The following is a 14,813-nucleotide window of genomic DNA, read 5'->3' as shown; positions in this document are numbered from 1 at the left end:
CATAAGCGGTTTAAAGGATTTTACTGTAAATTTAATGTTTTCTCTTAATCAGAGCAGAGATGAACCGAACCAGACTGTATTAAGTGAGAGGTTTCTTTCTTTGTCTCGTGTCATTCAAGAGCTTTTATCAATGGAACATATTGAGACTGTATTGACTTCTTATTGTAACCAGCAGAGGGCAGCATGAACCCGAGAGACACACACTTTTAAAGAATTCATGAAATTACGGGAATTTCATAAAATAGAATTCATAAAATATTCCCGGTCTACTGACATTTGTTTAGACGTCTGTTTTAAACATTACAGTCCTCATGATAACTTTCGTTAACTTTACACTAAGTAAATCCACTTGAAAAGTGGATTCTAAAGATGACTGTGCCCTTGTTTCTCTGGCATATAAGGTCTATATGTTAATGTAATTCCAGATTACTTGTGTTACTACTCTTCTTCTGAGCCTCTGAAGACTACCATACCAGCAACTCACACAGAATTTCATAACATCACAAGCATTCTGCTATGGACAGTAATAGACAGCAATTTATTAAGAAATAAAACCATCAGTCCATGCGTCCCATTTGAGCTAGTGGTCCAAAAATATACAGAGGCATTTATAATTAGTTTCTATTTCCCATACACAAAAGAAATATATTTGAAATATGTTTTTGGAATATATGCAAATATTTGAAATTGGCCTAATAAATATATTTTAGTTAAATATATGTAAATAAATGTAAATATATTTAACACTTAACATCATATATTTTTGTTATATTTCAGAATATATTTCAAAATGATAAATATAAGTGAACAACAATGCAAATATATTTCAATGTATTTGGAATATTTGCCACATATATTTTTGACACTTTAAAATATATTTCAATATTTTTTTTTTCTGTATGGGTTGCTCCCCATTAATTAGTGTAGGACGAGTTATATTTTGCTCTTTCTCTCTAAAATCATTTACCTCTGGAAAGCCATACAATGACCATGTTATTTAGCTAAAAAAAAAAAAAACTAGAGAAGAGCATTTTGCTAAATAAATTGTGGAAGAAATTTAATATGTTCTATATGCGCAATTTTCTTATATTCATAGTAATAAGATTAATGTAGTAAAATGAGACGAGGATTGCATGCTTCATCAAGTCCCATAATTCTCTGCTACATTGATGGAACCAAGTGTACGTGTATGACCTTGTATACGTGACTTGACAAAAAGTAATGTGTGACTGAGTGTATGACTAAGACAAAGGGCCTTTACTCAAGGGTAGTAGGATGCAACAATGTGTTCGTTATGGGACATGTTGTTCATTTATCCACTCTGATGACATAGAGGGAGTCAATAGTGATGTAGTACTCGAGACCGGTCTCAAGACCGATTTCTGCTTTCTCGGACTCGTCTCAGACTTGTTCCATCAAAGACTCGATCTTGACTCGGTCTCGACCCTTCAAAGACTCGGTCTTGACTCGGACTCGACCCTTCAAAGACTCGGTCTTGACTCGGACTCGACCCTTCAAAGACTCGGTCTTGACTCGGACTCGGCATAGGCGGTCTCGTCCTCATCACTAGTCCACTACATACCACTAGAAAATTAGTCCATATTAAGACGTTAAGACTGCTCCTCTAAACAATTCCCAATCTAGCTTAGTCTGTAGGCCTAACTGTTGATTATTAACTGGGGTGATATTAAATCATGAATATGAAAACTGACATGTTTTTATGGTCTTGGTCTCGACTCCCAATGACTCGGTCTCGACTTAGACTTGCTTCCTCAAAGACTCGGTCTCAACTCAGACTTGCTTCCTCAAAGACTCGGTCTCGACTCAGACTTGCTTCCTCAAAGACTCGGTCTCGACTCAGATTTGCTTCCTCAAAGACTCGGTCTCGACTCAGACTTGCTTCCTCAAAGACTCGGTCTCAACTCAGACTTGCTTCCTCAAAGACTCGGTCTCAACTCAGACTTGCTTCCTCAAAGACTCGGTCTCGACTCAGACTTGCTTCCTCAAATACTCTGTCTCGACTCAGACTTACTCGGTCTCGACTCAGACTTGCTTCCTCAAAGACTCGGTCTCGACTCACTCAGACTTGCTTCCTCAAAGACTCGGTCTCAACTCAGACTTGCTTCCTCAAAGACTCGGTCTCGACTCAGACTTGCTTCCTCAAAGACTCGGTCTCGACTCACTCAGACTTGCTTCCTCAAAGACTCGGTCTCGACTCAGACTTGCTTCCTCAAAGACTCGGTCTCGACTCACTCAGACTTGCTTCCTCAAAGACTTGGTCTCGACTCAGACTTGCTTCCTCAAATACTCGGTCTCGACTCAGACTTACTCGGTCTCGACTCAGACTTGCTTCCTCAAATACTCGGTCTCGACTCAGACTTACTCGGTCTCGACTCAGACTTGCTTCCTCAAATACTCTGTCTCGACTCAGACTTGCTTCCTCAAATACTCGGTCTCGACTCAGACTTGCTTCCTCAAAGACTCGGTCTCGACTCAGACGTGCTTCCTCAAAGACTCGGTCTCGACTCAGACTTGCTTCCTCAAAGACTCGGTCTCGACTCAGTCTTGCTTCCTCAAAGACTCGGTCTCGACTCAGACTTACTCGGTCTCGACTCAGACTTACTCGGTCTCGACTCAGACTTGCTTCCTCAAATACTCGGTCTCGACTCAGACTTGCTTCCTCAAAGACTCGGTCTCAACTCAGACTTGCTTCCTCAAAGACTCGGTCTCGACTCACTCAGACTTGCTTCCTCAAAGACTCGGTCTCAACTCAGACTTGCTTCCTCAAAGACTCGGTCTCGACTCAGACTTGCTTCCTCAAAGACTCGGTCTCGACTCACTCAGACTTGCTTCCTCAAAGACTCGGTCTCGACTCAGACTTGCTTCCTCAAAGACTCGGTCTCGACTCACTCAGACTTGCTTCCTCAAAGACTTGGTCTCGACTCAGACTTGCTTCCTCAAATACTCGGTCTCGACTCAGACTTACTCGGTCTCGACTCAGACTTGCTTCCTCAAATACTCTGTCTCGACTCAGACTTGCTTCCTCAAATACTCGGTCTCGACTCAGACTTGCTTCCTCAAAGACTCGGTCTCGACTCAGACGTGCTTCCTCAAAGACTCGGTCTCGACTCAGACTTGCTTCCTCAAAGACTCGGTCTCGACTCAGTCTTGCTTCCTCAAAGACTCGGTCTCGACTCAGACTTACTCGGTCTCGACTCAGACTTACTCGGTCTCGACTCAGACTTGCTTCCTCAAATACTCGGTCTCGACTCAGACTTGCTTCCTCAAAGACTCGGTCTCGACTCAGACTTGCTTCCTCAAAGACTCGGTCCTGACTCAGTCTTGCTTCCTCAAAGACTGGGTCTCGACTCAGACTTGCTTCCTCAAATACTCGGTCTCGACTCAGACTTACTCTGTCTCGACTCAGACTTACTCGGTCTCGACTCAGACTTGCTTCCTCAAATACTCGGTCTCGACTCAGACTTACTCGGTCTCGACTCAGACTTACTCGGCCTCGACTCAGACTTGCTTCCTCAAAGACTCGGTCTCGACTCAGACTTGCTTCCTCAAAGACTCAGTCTCGACTCAGACTTGCTTCCTCAAAGACTCGGTCTCAACTCAGACTTGCTTCCTCAAAGACTCGGTCTCGACTCGGACTCGACTATATTTGAAAACCAACGGACTCAGTCTCGACTCGGTCTCGACCCTTCAAAGCCTTGGTCTTGACTCGGACTCGGCATAGGCGGTCTCGTCCCCATCACTAGGAGTCAACTATAAAGAAGGAAGGGTGCCCCCACTCTTGGTCACATTCTGCAGGCACTTTGTAATGTCTGTACGACTGCTGACCTTTCCTTGCAAGGGAATAAATAATCTTTAAAGTAGTGGTGGGCCGTTATCGGCGTTAACGCGCTGCGTTAACGCGAGACTCTTATCGCGCGATAAAAAAAATATCGCCGTTAATCTATTCCCCAAGTTGGGTTGGGAGATGGCTCTACTACACAAGCTATGATGACGCAATCTACCGGGAGGTAAACCCGGCTGCAACGCATATTCGTCGTCATCTTAAGTAAACACGGCTGTTGAAATGAAATGAAAGCTGCGACATCCATTATTTGGACTTGGTTCGGATTTAAGCCGTCCGACAAACAGCAGCAAACTATCTGAGTGTGTGGGGTAACGGTTCGGTAAGTTAACACACGACTAATCCGTTCTACCACCTCAAATTCAAAACGAAACATGATATCACTGAATAGCCTACCAGCGCGCGCGTATTATTCTCATTCCAATTTATCTTAGTGGTGTAACGTTAACACATAATCTCTGTCTACGCCCGATTTTAAGAATCGTTGTTGTGTTTCTTTTTAACTGAAAAGACATCAGTTAGACAATATTATAACTTTAAATTTGGGGTTTCATTAGCTCAAAGCTATTATAAACATTAGACCTACTTAAGATCTCTGCAGCTAGTGTACTTAAATTTTATTTATCTGCAAAATTATGTTGTATACTTACAGTTTTGCACAATATATGTTCTCAAAACTACATATACCCTTTAAAAAAAAAATTTAGCAGTTGTTTAGCAGGGTCTGAACAGCTTTCTCAAGCAGTTTCTGAAATGGTTTTATATATAATATATATATATATATATATATATATATATATATATATACATATATAATAAATATAATAATATACTAATATATATTATAATATACTGTATATCGTTATCGCAAGAGGCTGCAATGTATATCACAATATAGATTTTAGGCCATATCGCCCATCCCTAATTGATAGCCTATCCTCCTGGGACCCAAGAATAGACTTTTGTCCACTGTAGTGGACATTATATTTTAGTGAATTTCTCTGACATCATACATGTCACATGACACAACCTGGGTGTCCTGTAAAGAGCACATTCAGGACTTTTCAGAGATACCAAATGTTTGGAGGTTTCACCATGAAAACAACTTCTCCTTGGTCTTTAAAAATGTCTGACATTAATTTAGTGATCAAATGTAGCCTTCTTATGGAAATATGATAATATATTGTAATTATAATTTAAATTGGACTACTTTTCAAATTGTATTTCATAAAACAACATCTCAGGAAAATGTTATGGGGTTTCAAATAAAAAAATTACTTTCTGTTACAGAACAGGGCATTGATTTCATACGTGTCCACTGTAGAGGACACCAGGACTTAAATCATGTTTATCAGGCATTCTGGGAGACACAACAAGTGAATATGGAAATAAATTATAGATCAATATTCCTATGAAATATTAGATACTATTATTAAAATGTTGCCAATTATTACTCCAATTATTACACTTCTTTTTTCATTAAATGTTGCTCCAAGAACACATTAATGTGCAAATTAGATACAGTTTATATATACATTGCATTGAATGGGAATATTAATTTATGGACATTTTACCCACATATTGCATAAAGTAAAATGGTGTATCGATTCATTCCGTTATTTCTTTCATAACATAGTTGAGAATCATCTTTATACAAATTTTGGTTGAAAAAATCCTGAAACCCCCAAATTTATTGGTGATTGAAAAAAAATCCCATTGTTTTTGCCTATACATATAATTTCATGTCATTTTATTTTTTAAACAACTTAGTCCTGGTGTCCACTACAGAGGACATAGCATAACGTATGAATAAAATATTGTTTTTCAAAAATGTTTTTTTACCATTTGTTTATTGTGCTCTAAACAGTGTGATGACATGGAAAAAAACTAAATTCAAAAAACTTTTTTTTTCTGGGTCCCAGGAGGCTATAGTAGTTGATAATAACATAGGCCTATGTTGCCTACGGACGGTAACAGTACAGTAGTAACCTTTTACAGTCTATGAGTAGAACAGCTTTCTCAAGCAGTTTGTGATGCATTTTGGAAACAGGAGATGAGCCCCTGGTCTAATGCGCCACCTGGCTTGAGAAACCCGTTCTCAAAGACTTAGCCTACTTTTATAGTCATTATTTGGGTAGCACACATATTCTGAATGCCTTCGGCAGAATTCAAATGAGCCATTTTAATCTAGATTAATCTAGATTAATTTCAAAATTAATCTAGATTAATCTAGATTTAAAAAATGAATCTATGCCCACCTCTACTTTAAAGACAATTTATCCATGTTTGTCTCTTATTCAGTATTAGAAAATTGTTTGCAACCACAATATGCACTATAGACATATTACATATTCATTATATTTTACTCTTATATCTTAAAAAAAAAAATCCTAAATAGAAATTGTATAATCATTTTATCCAAAGCAGTTAACCTTTTAACCTGCAGTATAGTTGTCACAAACCAGTTGTTTAGGACACACAACTAACATGATAAGATTCAAAAGTCTTTAATCCCAGACAGCAACACAGATCCGGCCCATATCTGGTAGGGGAGACCGGGGACAGTTGCAACACTTTAATTTCATTAATTAACTTTAGCTTTTTGTCTCAATGAGCATAGAATTCTGAAAATATTAACTGTTTTAGGCCTGCTATAATATTATAGTATTATTTATTTCAATAATGTTATTGTAGCTTATTATTTATCTATTTAGACATATTTATCAAATTACAGTTATTGAGTTTTGTTTGTGTATGTGTAGAACATATGCCTACATAGATTCAGTGTGCAGGAATTACAGATGCTGTTCAATCTCTCCATATTTCAGTGTCAGACAGGAAGAATTGAACAATTTGCAATGCAACAAACTTTTATTAAACATGCAATTTATAAATTGTTGCAAATGTCCCCAACCCTATCAGCCATGACAGAACATCATACACCTGCTACACCGACTTTGACACATGCTAACCATGTCACTTAGAAGTCAACAAAACAATAATTCAAACTAAGTAAGTTTTGATTAATTCATACAAAATGTCAGGACAGTATGACAAAAATATATCTCATGAAAAAATGTACTTTCATACCTCCAAAACAAGTTTTGTTCAATAAATGCAGCAGCAGAGGTTGAATATGTCTACTTTCTTCTTGGTGGGGGGAGGGTCTAACTGTGCATGTTCAGTGTGAGTGTCATCACTCTAGCTTGTTTCTGATTGGAGAAAAATAACATGTTGCAACCATCCCCATGTTGCAACTGTCCCGGTCTCCCCTACATGTGGAATCCATCATTGCTGTCTGGGATGAATAATCCACAAACCATAACTCAGAAAAAAGATGAAAATGTAACAACGATGAGACACTGACAAAACTCACTAATGAAACAAGGGAACTGATAGGGAACAAACAAAGGAAACTATTAGGCATCAGCTGAACAGAATAACTAATCAAATTGGTAACCATAATTAATAACAAATCTCATAAACTCACAAAAGAAAAAAACAGAAAATAAACTCAAAAAGAACATAACCGTGAGAGTACACTAGAACGGCACGAGCTGATCATGTCAGCAAATTCTGCGTTTCACTTTAACATTTTTAAAAAGGGCACTATGACTATGCCATATACATAATGATTTTAGTTCGTTTGACAGATTTGCCAAAGCAATGGTGCAAAACACAATGTTAAAGGCCTCTTTACAAAGTTTAACAATATTTTCAGTTTCGATTCAGGGGCGGCGTTTGCGTATGGCAAAGTATGGCACCTAGCAGTCAGAGTTCAGATAAAACATCAGCTAATGAGGATGCTCGTTAAAGATTTTACGAGGGTTTTAACCCCCCTAAAAATTTGCTATTAATTCGTGATCGCCTCAGTCACCTTTAAAAGTCATATGAACACGGCTCCTGCAGTATTATCTCCGCAGCGTTAGCGTCAGAACAAAAGGACAACGTGTGTGCATTTATTGATTGATCGTTATGGCATCTGTGTAGATCTTTGTTTGTCATAAATGCAGTTTACATAATATGATGCTGTAGCAATTCAACACGGTTTCCCACTGTAAAATCTGGGCTTATTTATGTATTCAACCTTTTTTATCCAAACGGCATGAGACTTTGACTTGTCCTACTCTTGCTATACTTCATACTTCAGTGCAATAAAATTGTATTACTATTATTCATAAAATATTATTATTAGAATATTAATTTGATAATAAATCCAAAGGCAAAACACGCGATAAGTGATCATTCATTCTTAACGCCGATCTTCTCTGATTGGATCCCACTTCAGAAAAAAACAAAAACGTGTTTTTATTATTATTTTAACAACATCGAAAACACAATGGTAGATTTTAAATGAACACATACATGTACACATTATTGCAAAAGTATTTTTATAAAAAATAATTGTGTGGAGTGAGTGTGCGCAGCCGCAGTTTATTGCATCACTTTATCGCGCGTCTTTTTGATTAGCTGTCAGATACTGCGTAAAAATTAAAAGAAACAGGCCTATTCAATCTTCCCTGGATGTATTTTTAACAAATAAATTAAATAATAGCAATCAGGAGAATGGAAGCAGCAAAAAAGAAAAGAAAAAAAAGAAAAGAAAAAGGACTGTAGTGCTGTCAGCAAAACGTTGCACTTATGCAATAAAAATGGCACTTCAACATGTGTTTTTATATTTAATGCTGTTCACTGTGAGTTTGAATTAATAGTGTAATAGTAATAGTAGGCACATCGTGCATTTTGTTTGGTATAATGTGAGGTATATCGCTCGGTAATTTCGTTGTTCTATGTAGGCCTATGCGCAGAGGGAATGCCATATAGGTTTTCGTGAAACGCCGCCACTGTTTCAATTCCCATCATGATGAGTCAGTTGTGTGAGTAGCAGCCCTGACTTAAGTCTGTGTCGCACACACGTTAGCAGACATTTTGGCTTTAGAGTTTGAAGCTGAAACACAAAGATAATGGCTTCTATCAAAGTTCTTCTTCTGATTTCGGGTATTTTTCCATCTCAAAGTGGTAAGAAATCTTTTTTTTTTTTTTTACTCAGTTTATCTCCATATTCTTAATGTATATTCATTATTACAATGTACATTGTCTGTATTAGATAGTATTCCAGTGACAAAGTGATCCAAACTGAGCGAACAATGAGAAGTTTGTTACTATTTAATGTAATTAATCTTAATGTCCATTGTGTGTTTGCTTTAAACTTTTTTTATATGCCTGTTCTTGTTGTAACTTGTTTCTTCTCTCGTCCTCATGTCAGAAATGCACTCTCTATACTACACATACAGCGCCGTATCTAAACCTCTGATGTCTGGAGAAGAGTATGAATTCTACAACTCAGTGGAACTGGATGACATACAGATGAGTTTGTGTAACAGTGTGAATAAAGCAGATTTCATGACTCGATTGTGTGAGGAATCTGAGAGACTCTTTAATGAAAGTGATGATCTGCATTATAAACAACAGTGGCTTCAGATCAACATTAAAACACTGATGGACAAGAGGAATGAGAACAGCACACGGGACACGGGTAATTATCCATTAACATTTTGCCATAATATTTGTAATATTACTTAAGGATGCACAATATGACAATCTTTAATATATTTACTTGTTTCCACCTTTTTTAAGATTCAATTTGTGCATAGCACTAACCGACAGGTTATGGCAAATTAAGTTTGGTTTGAGAAATTAATTTGACCTGCCATGTAGGAAAATTACTTTGACATTACTTTTTTGGCACAAAAATGCTAATCACTTTTATCAAATTTCATTCCTCTGTAAACTTTTAGAATAATATCACTGTCACATTATTGAATCTTATCTTCAGGTCTTAATCTTCTGTGTTTCTCTAGATCTTCATGTTCTTCAGTGGAGGCACGGCTGTGCGGTTGAACGTCACTCTAATGGTTCAGTAATGTTTCTTCAAGGCTCTGATGAATACGCCTATGATGGCCAGACCTTGACCTTTGACCTCTCAATGCACTGGAAGCCTTTAGTCCTCGACCACGACATCATCTGGGACAGAGAATCAGTTTCCAGCCTGGAGAGGAAATGTGTGGAAACATTAACCAGATTCACTGAACTTCAGCGAGAGGGAAAGATCATCATGGAATGTGAGTTTACATCAGAATCTCTAGGGTTGATATTTGAATGCATTCTTTCATGCAGGTTTATTATTTTCATTGTCTGTCCTGCAGCTCGTCCTCGTGTTCACACTCTTGTAAAAGCGTCTGGATCTTCAGTCTCGTCTCTGCTGGTGTGTTTGGCCACAGGCTTCTACCCTAAACATGTGCAGATGGAGATCAGACACGATCAGACGCCGGTCCTTGATGATCAGCTGAACTCAGAGGGAATCAGACCGAACGCTGACGGATCCTTTCAGCTGAAGAAGAGCCTGGAGATCCTGCCGTCTGAAAGATCCCAGTATCAGTGTGTGGTGAAGCACCAGACTGACAAAACAAAATATCGTGATTCAGGTAAATAGTACTGCTGTTTGCAGAGGCGGACAGAGTACACAGCTACATTACTTGAGTAAAAGTACAGATACCCCTTGCTAAATTTTACTCAAGTACAAGTAAATGTACTACAGTCAGATGTCTACTTAAGTAAAAGTACTAAGGTACTTGTTTTTAAAAGTACTTGAGTATCAAGAGTACAAGAGTACATTTTCTAAATATTGCATTAGGGAAGTCATCCCTGATTGGTCTGATGACCTACCCCTAACCCCACCCCTCCATAACCCCGCCCCTAAACCTACCCGTCACTGGGGTTAAGACCAATTAGGGATGACTTCCCTAATGAATATTCATGAGTCTTCCCCTAGCATCCTGGGAAAAAAAATATCGCTCCCAGGATGGACCTGCTGCGTCTTCATCCATTGTTTCGTCCATGGTTTCTTCTCTTATCTAAATCTGACCATGGAGTTGACTTTGGCGGAAAGCTGAAGGTGATTGCTGATAGGCTGTCCCAATCAGTGGCGCCTGCACAATCCAATCACATTTGAGAGGGTTTCCGAGATGTTTCTTTTTTCCTTTTTTTTTTTTTTTTTTAGAAGAAGTAACGGGTACTCACAGTTATGGATAGAAATGTAGTGGAGTAAAGAGTACAATATTTGCCTCTCAAATGTACTTGAGTAAAGTCATGAGTACTCCCCAAAAATGATACTCGAGTAAAGTACAGATCCCTCAAAACTGTACTTAAGTACTGTAGATGTACTCAAACATCTGTAGTACTTGTGTACTACAAGTAAATGTACTCAGTTACTGTCCGGCTCTGGCTGTTTGGCTGACCTGTGTTTTGCTTTATGGTTTCATATGAACACTTCATTGGTTGTGCTACATTTGATTTTGCACCAATATAACTAAACTAGGGATGCACTGATACCAGTATCAGTATCAGGCTCGATACCCATACACAAAATAAATATATTTGAAATATATTTTCAAAATATATTTTTGGAATAAATGCAAATATTTGAAATTGGCCCAATAAATATAATTTAGTTAAATATATGTAAATAAATGTAAATATATTTCACACTTAACATCATATATTTTTGTTATATTTCAGAATATATTTCAAGTGAACAACAATGCAAATATATTTCAATGTATTTGGAATATATGCCACATATATTTTTGACACTTTAAAATATATTTCATTTTGTGTATGGGCACTGAGCTCGTGTACTTGTACTCATACTCATAAAACTGCTCCTATACCAACAACCGATACCAGGCAGCGTTTATATACTTGTGTTCAGACAAAGAAACACAGACAACAGAGAGTATAATGGGGATATAAAAGAAGGCTGTCTATGAAGTAAATGTATCTAATTAGTGGAATATTATACAAAATATAGTAATGCCTATATAGCTGTGGTGCGTAAGCTTCCCGAGCGCATGCCTTTTTAACAGACGTCAGTGGAAAGTTTGTAGTTCAGTCGGATGTCAATGGCAAAGAAAGCTTGTAGGCATGTAGATTATTATTAAAGGGGTGGTATAATGCACTTTCACAAGGTGTAAAATAAGTCTCTGATGTCCCCATAGTGTGTATGTGAAGTTTTAGCTCAAAATACCCCACAGATATTTTTATATAGCATGTTAAAATTGTCCCTTTTATTTTTGAGGGTGATCGAAAACGCACCGTTTTGTGCCTGTTCCTTTAAATGCAAATGAGCTGCTTCTCCCGGCACAGGGGGCGGAGCTTCAACAGCTTGAATTTATGTAGAATTTATGTAGCTTATGTGTAGTTTTCTTCTAGTAATTGATTAGCATATTTTGTCATGATAATCTATAAATCGTGTTCCGGGGGCGGGATTTATGTAAATTTTAGGGTTTGTGATGTCACTAACCCGGGAGGAATGTGGTGTAGTCTCTACCAGCCGTTTGTTGCAACAAATATTGTTTATGCTCAAACAGCAACATTACACACTGACTAAATTTAGAAAAGTGAAATTATAATCAACCACCCCTTTAACATTAACTGACGAGAGAGAGTTGAAATGATGAATGCTCTTGATTGCTGATCGTTCACTCAGCACACGTCATTTGGATTAAAAGTTAAATTGTATATGAATGTAAAACATGAACTGTTACTTGATTTATGAAGTTGCTCACTGCAGAGCAAAATGGGTGGAGCTTAAGTCTAGCTCCTCCTCGCTAGAGGTCAAGTGATGAGGAGCCAATGTAATTTGGGCCTAGTGGGTGGAGCTAGAATATCCAGCCACACCCTAACCCCACCCACAACTCTATCCCTCCAGAGAGGAGGAGCTGGTCATCGTTTGACTCTGCAGTGAGAACCACTTGGATATATGTATAACGAGTGGTTCCCTACATTATTACAGGACGTTTGCAAGTCGAGCAGTTTCATGAACACAAACATCCGAAGCGCGCACCCCGAAAACCCACGTCAGACAGCCTGCGAATACTGAATCAAATTATCTTTCACGTCTTGCGCTTGTACGGGCAAATTCACACAAAATGATGTAAAAACGTCCGTCTTGGCGAATATATTAGTGAACATAGTCAGTTATATCTCAAGTGAACGTAAACAGTATATTCAAATTTGGGATCTGTGCATTTGGTCTTAAAGGGACAGCAGCCTAATAAACCTGATGCGGTGTTTTAATGTTAATCAAAGGACAAAAAAAAATCACTCACTGTTCTCGACTAAAAATCAATAATTGAGTCTGTGCTGTTTTCAGTTGAGCCGTGAACAAAACTTCACTTGTAGAGGGCCTGCCATCCAATAATCACAACAAGTTTGTGCTCTTAGTTCAGATTGTACTTGTACTTCAAATGCTTGTGCAGAATCGCAGATCCTCCGACTAGTGAAATGTCTCAATGTTCAGAAATCTGCAAAGGTTGTTTGGTGTCTAAAGCTTCATGTCTAGTTTGTCTGTAGTAAAACAAATCATAATAAAATTACCTAGAATATGACAAACAAATAAAATGGTCAAAGTATTGAAGATCTCCAAACTGAGGCCGATATCAGCGACGCCATCCTAATAAACATCATCAGTTATGTGTGATTTTACACTAAAACTTGACAAATAATGGATTTTTGTTCTGTGACAGATGTATTTGTTCCAGTGATAGAAGCCCTCATCTCATTGGAAGCAGTCATTCCAGTTTTATCTTGTATTTGTGTTGTTTTCCTCATTTTCCTCACATATTATCTACTTAGAAATTATGGTAAATATCCAAGTACCATTTAAATCCCCTAAAGTCATAAATACAGATAGAAGAGGAGAATGACTGTTCTAATGTTTAATATTTCAGGAGAGCCGGACACACTGAAGACACCATCACTAGTGCAACTATCAGGCGAGTCTGACTCTTCTAGAAGTTATTAAAGCACAACACACGTCCGTACGTCTCTTAATGTTTTCATGCATAAATGTGAACGAGATGAGGAGACTGAGCATCTGTGTTATTTATTATTTCATGTGATTCTGCAGATCTTCATAAAACACAGATGAAGCCAGAACTGCTGGAGGAAAAAAGTGAGTCAGAATTGATAAAAGGCCGTAAATTAAAACTCTCTGCATGTAATGTTTGGTTTACTGTCACTGTACAGCTGATGACTAAATGCATGAACATGTTTAATAACCATCATTTTATTCATTCTGAACTTCATCAGGACCAGAAAGATGTGCAGCTGCTTTAAACACTGATCCAGAAGAAGAAAACCCCACAGATCCCAGTGTGGAGGAGGATCACTGTAGGTCCTACACACACACACACACACACACACACACACACACACACACACACACACACACACACACACACTGTTTCATTAATGGCTCCTCTCGTTCTCTTTCAGCTGAGGAGGATCACAGTAGGTCCTGAACACACACACACACACACACACACACACACACACACACACACAGTTTCATTAATGGCTCCTCTCGTTCTCTTTCAGCTGAGGAGGATCACAGTAGGTCCTACACACACACACACACACACACACACACACACACACACACACAGACACAGACACACACACACTGTTTCATTAATGGCTCCTCTCGTTCTCTTTCAGCTGAGGAGGATCACAGTAGGTCCTACACACACACACACACACACACACACACACAGACACACACACACTGTTTCATTAATGGCTCCTCTCATTCTCTTTCAGCTGAGGAGGATCACAGTAGGTCCTACACACACACACACACACACACACACACACACACACACACACACACACACACACACACACACACTGTTTCATTAATGGCTCCTCTCGTTCTCTTTCAGCTGAGGAGGATCACAGTAGGTCCTACACACACACACACACACACACACACACACACACACACAAACACACTGTTTCATTAATGGCTCCTCTCGTTCTCTTTCAGCTGAGGAGGATCACAGTAGGTCCTACACACACACACACACACACACACACACACACACACTGT

General features: G+C 38.5%; 1 protein-coding gene across 1 annotated transcript in view; it reads left to right on the top strand.

The window, feature by feature from the left end:
* Positions 1-14,813, top strand: part of LOC308696994 (H-2 class I histocompatibility antigen, Q10 alpha chain-like) — a 33,233-nt gene that overhangs the window by 14,528 nt on the left and 3,892 nt on the right. The window contains exons 4-6 of the mRNA XM_081376013.1: positions 13,657-13,698; positions 13,833-13,877; positions 14,015-14,095. Coding sequence (XP_081232139.1) covers positions 13,657-13,698; positions 13,833-13,877; positions 14,015-14,095 — 168 coding nt within the window. The remainder of the gene's footprint in view (positions 1-13,656; positions 13,699-13,832; positions 13,878-14,014; positions 14,096-14,813) is intronic.

This window comes from Scardinius erythrophthalmus (genome assembly GCF_964197995.2).
Source record: "Scardinius erythrophthalmus genome assembly, chromosome: 10".
Lineage (NCBI taxonomy): Eukaryota > Metazoa > Chordata > Actinopteri > Cypriniformes > Leuciscidae > Scardinius > Scardinius erythrophthalmus.
The sequence above is the reverse complement of the archived record's forward strand: the minus strand, read 5'-3'. Positions and strand labels throughout refer to the sequence as shown.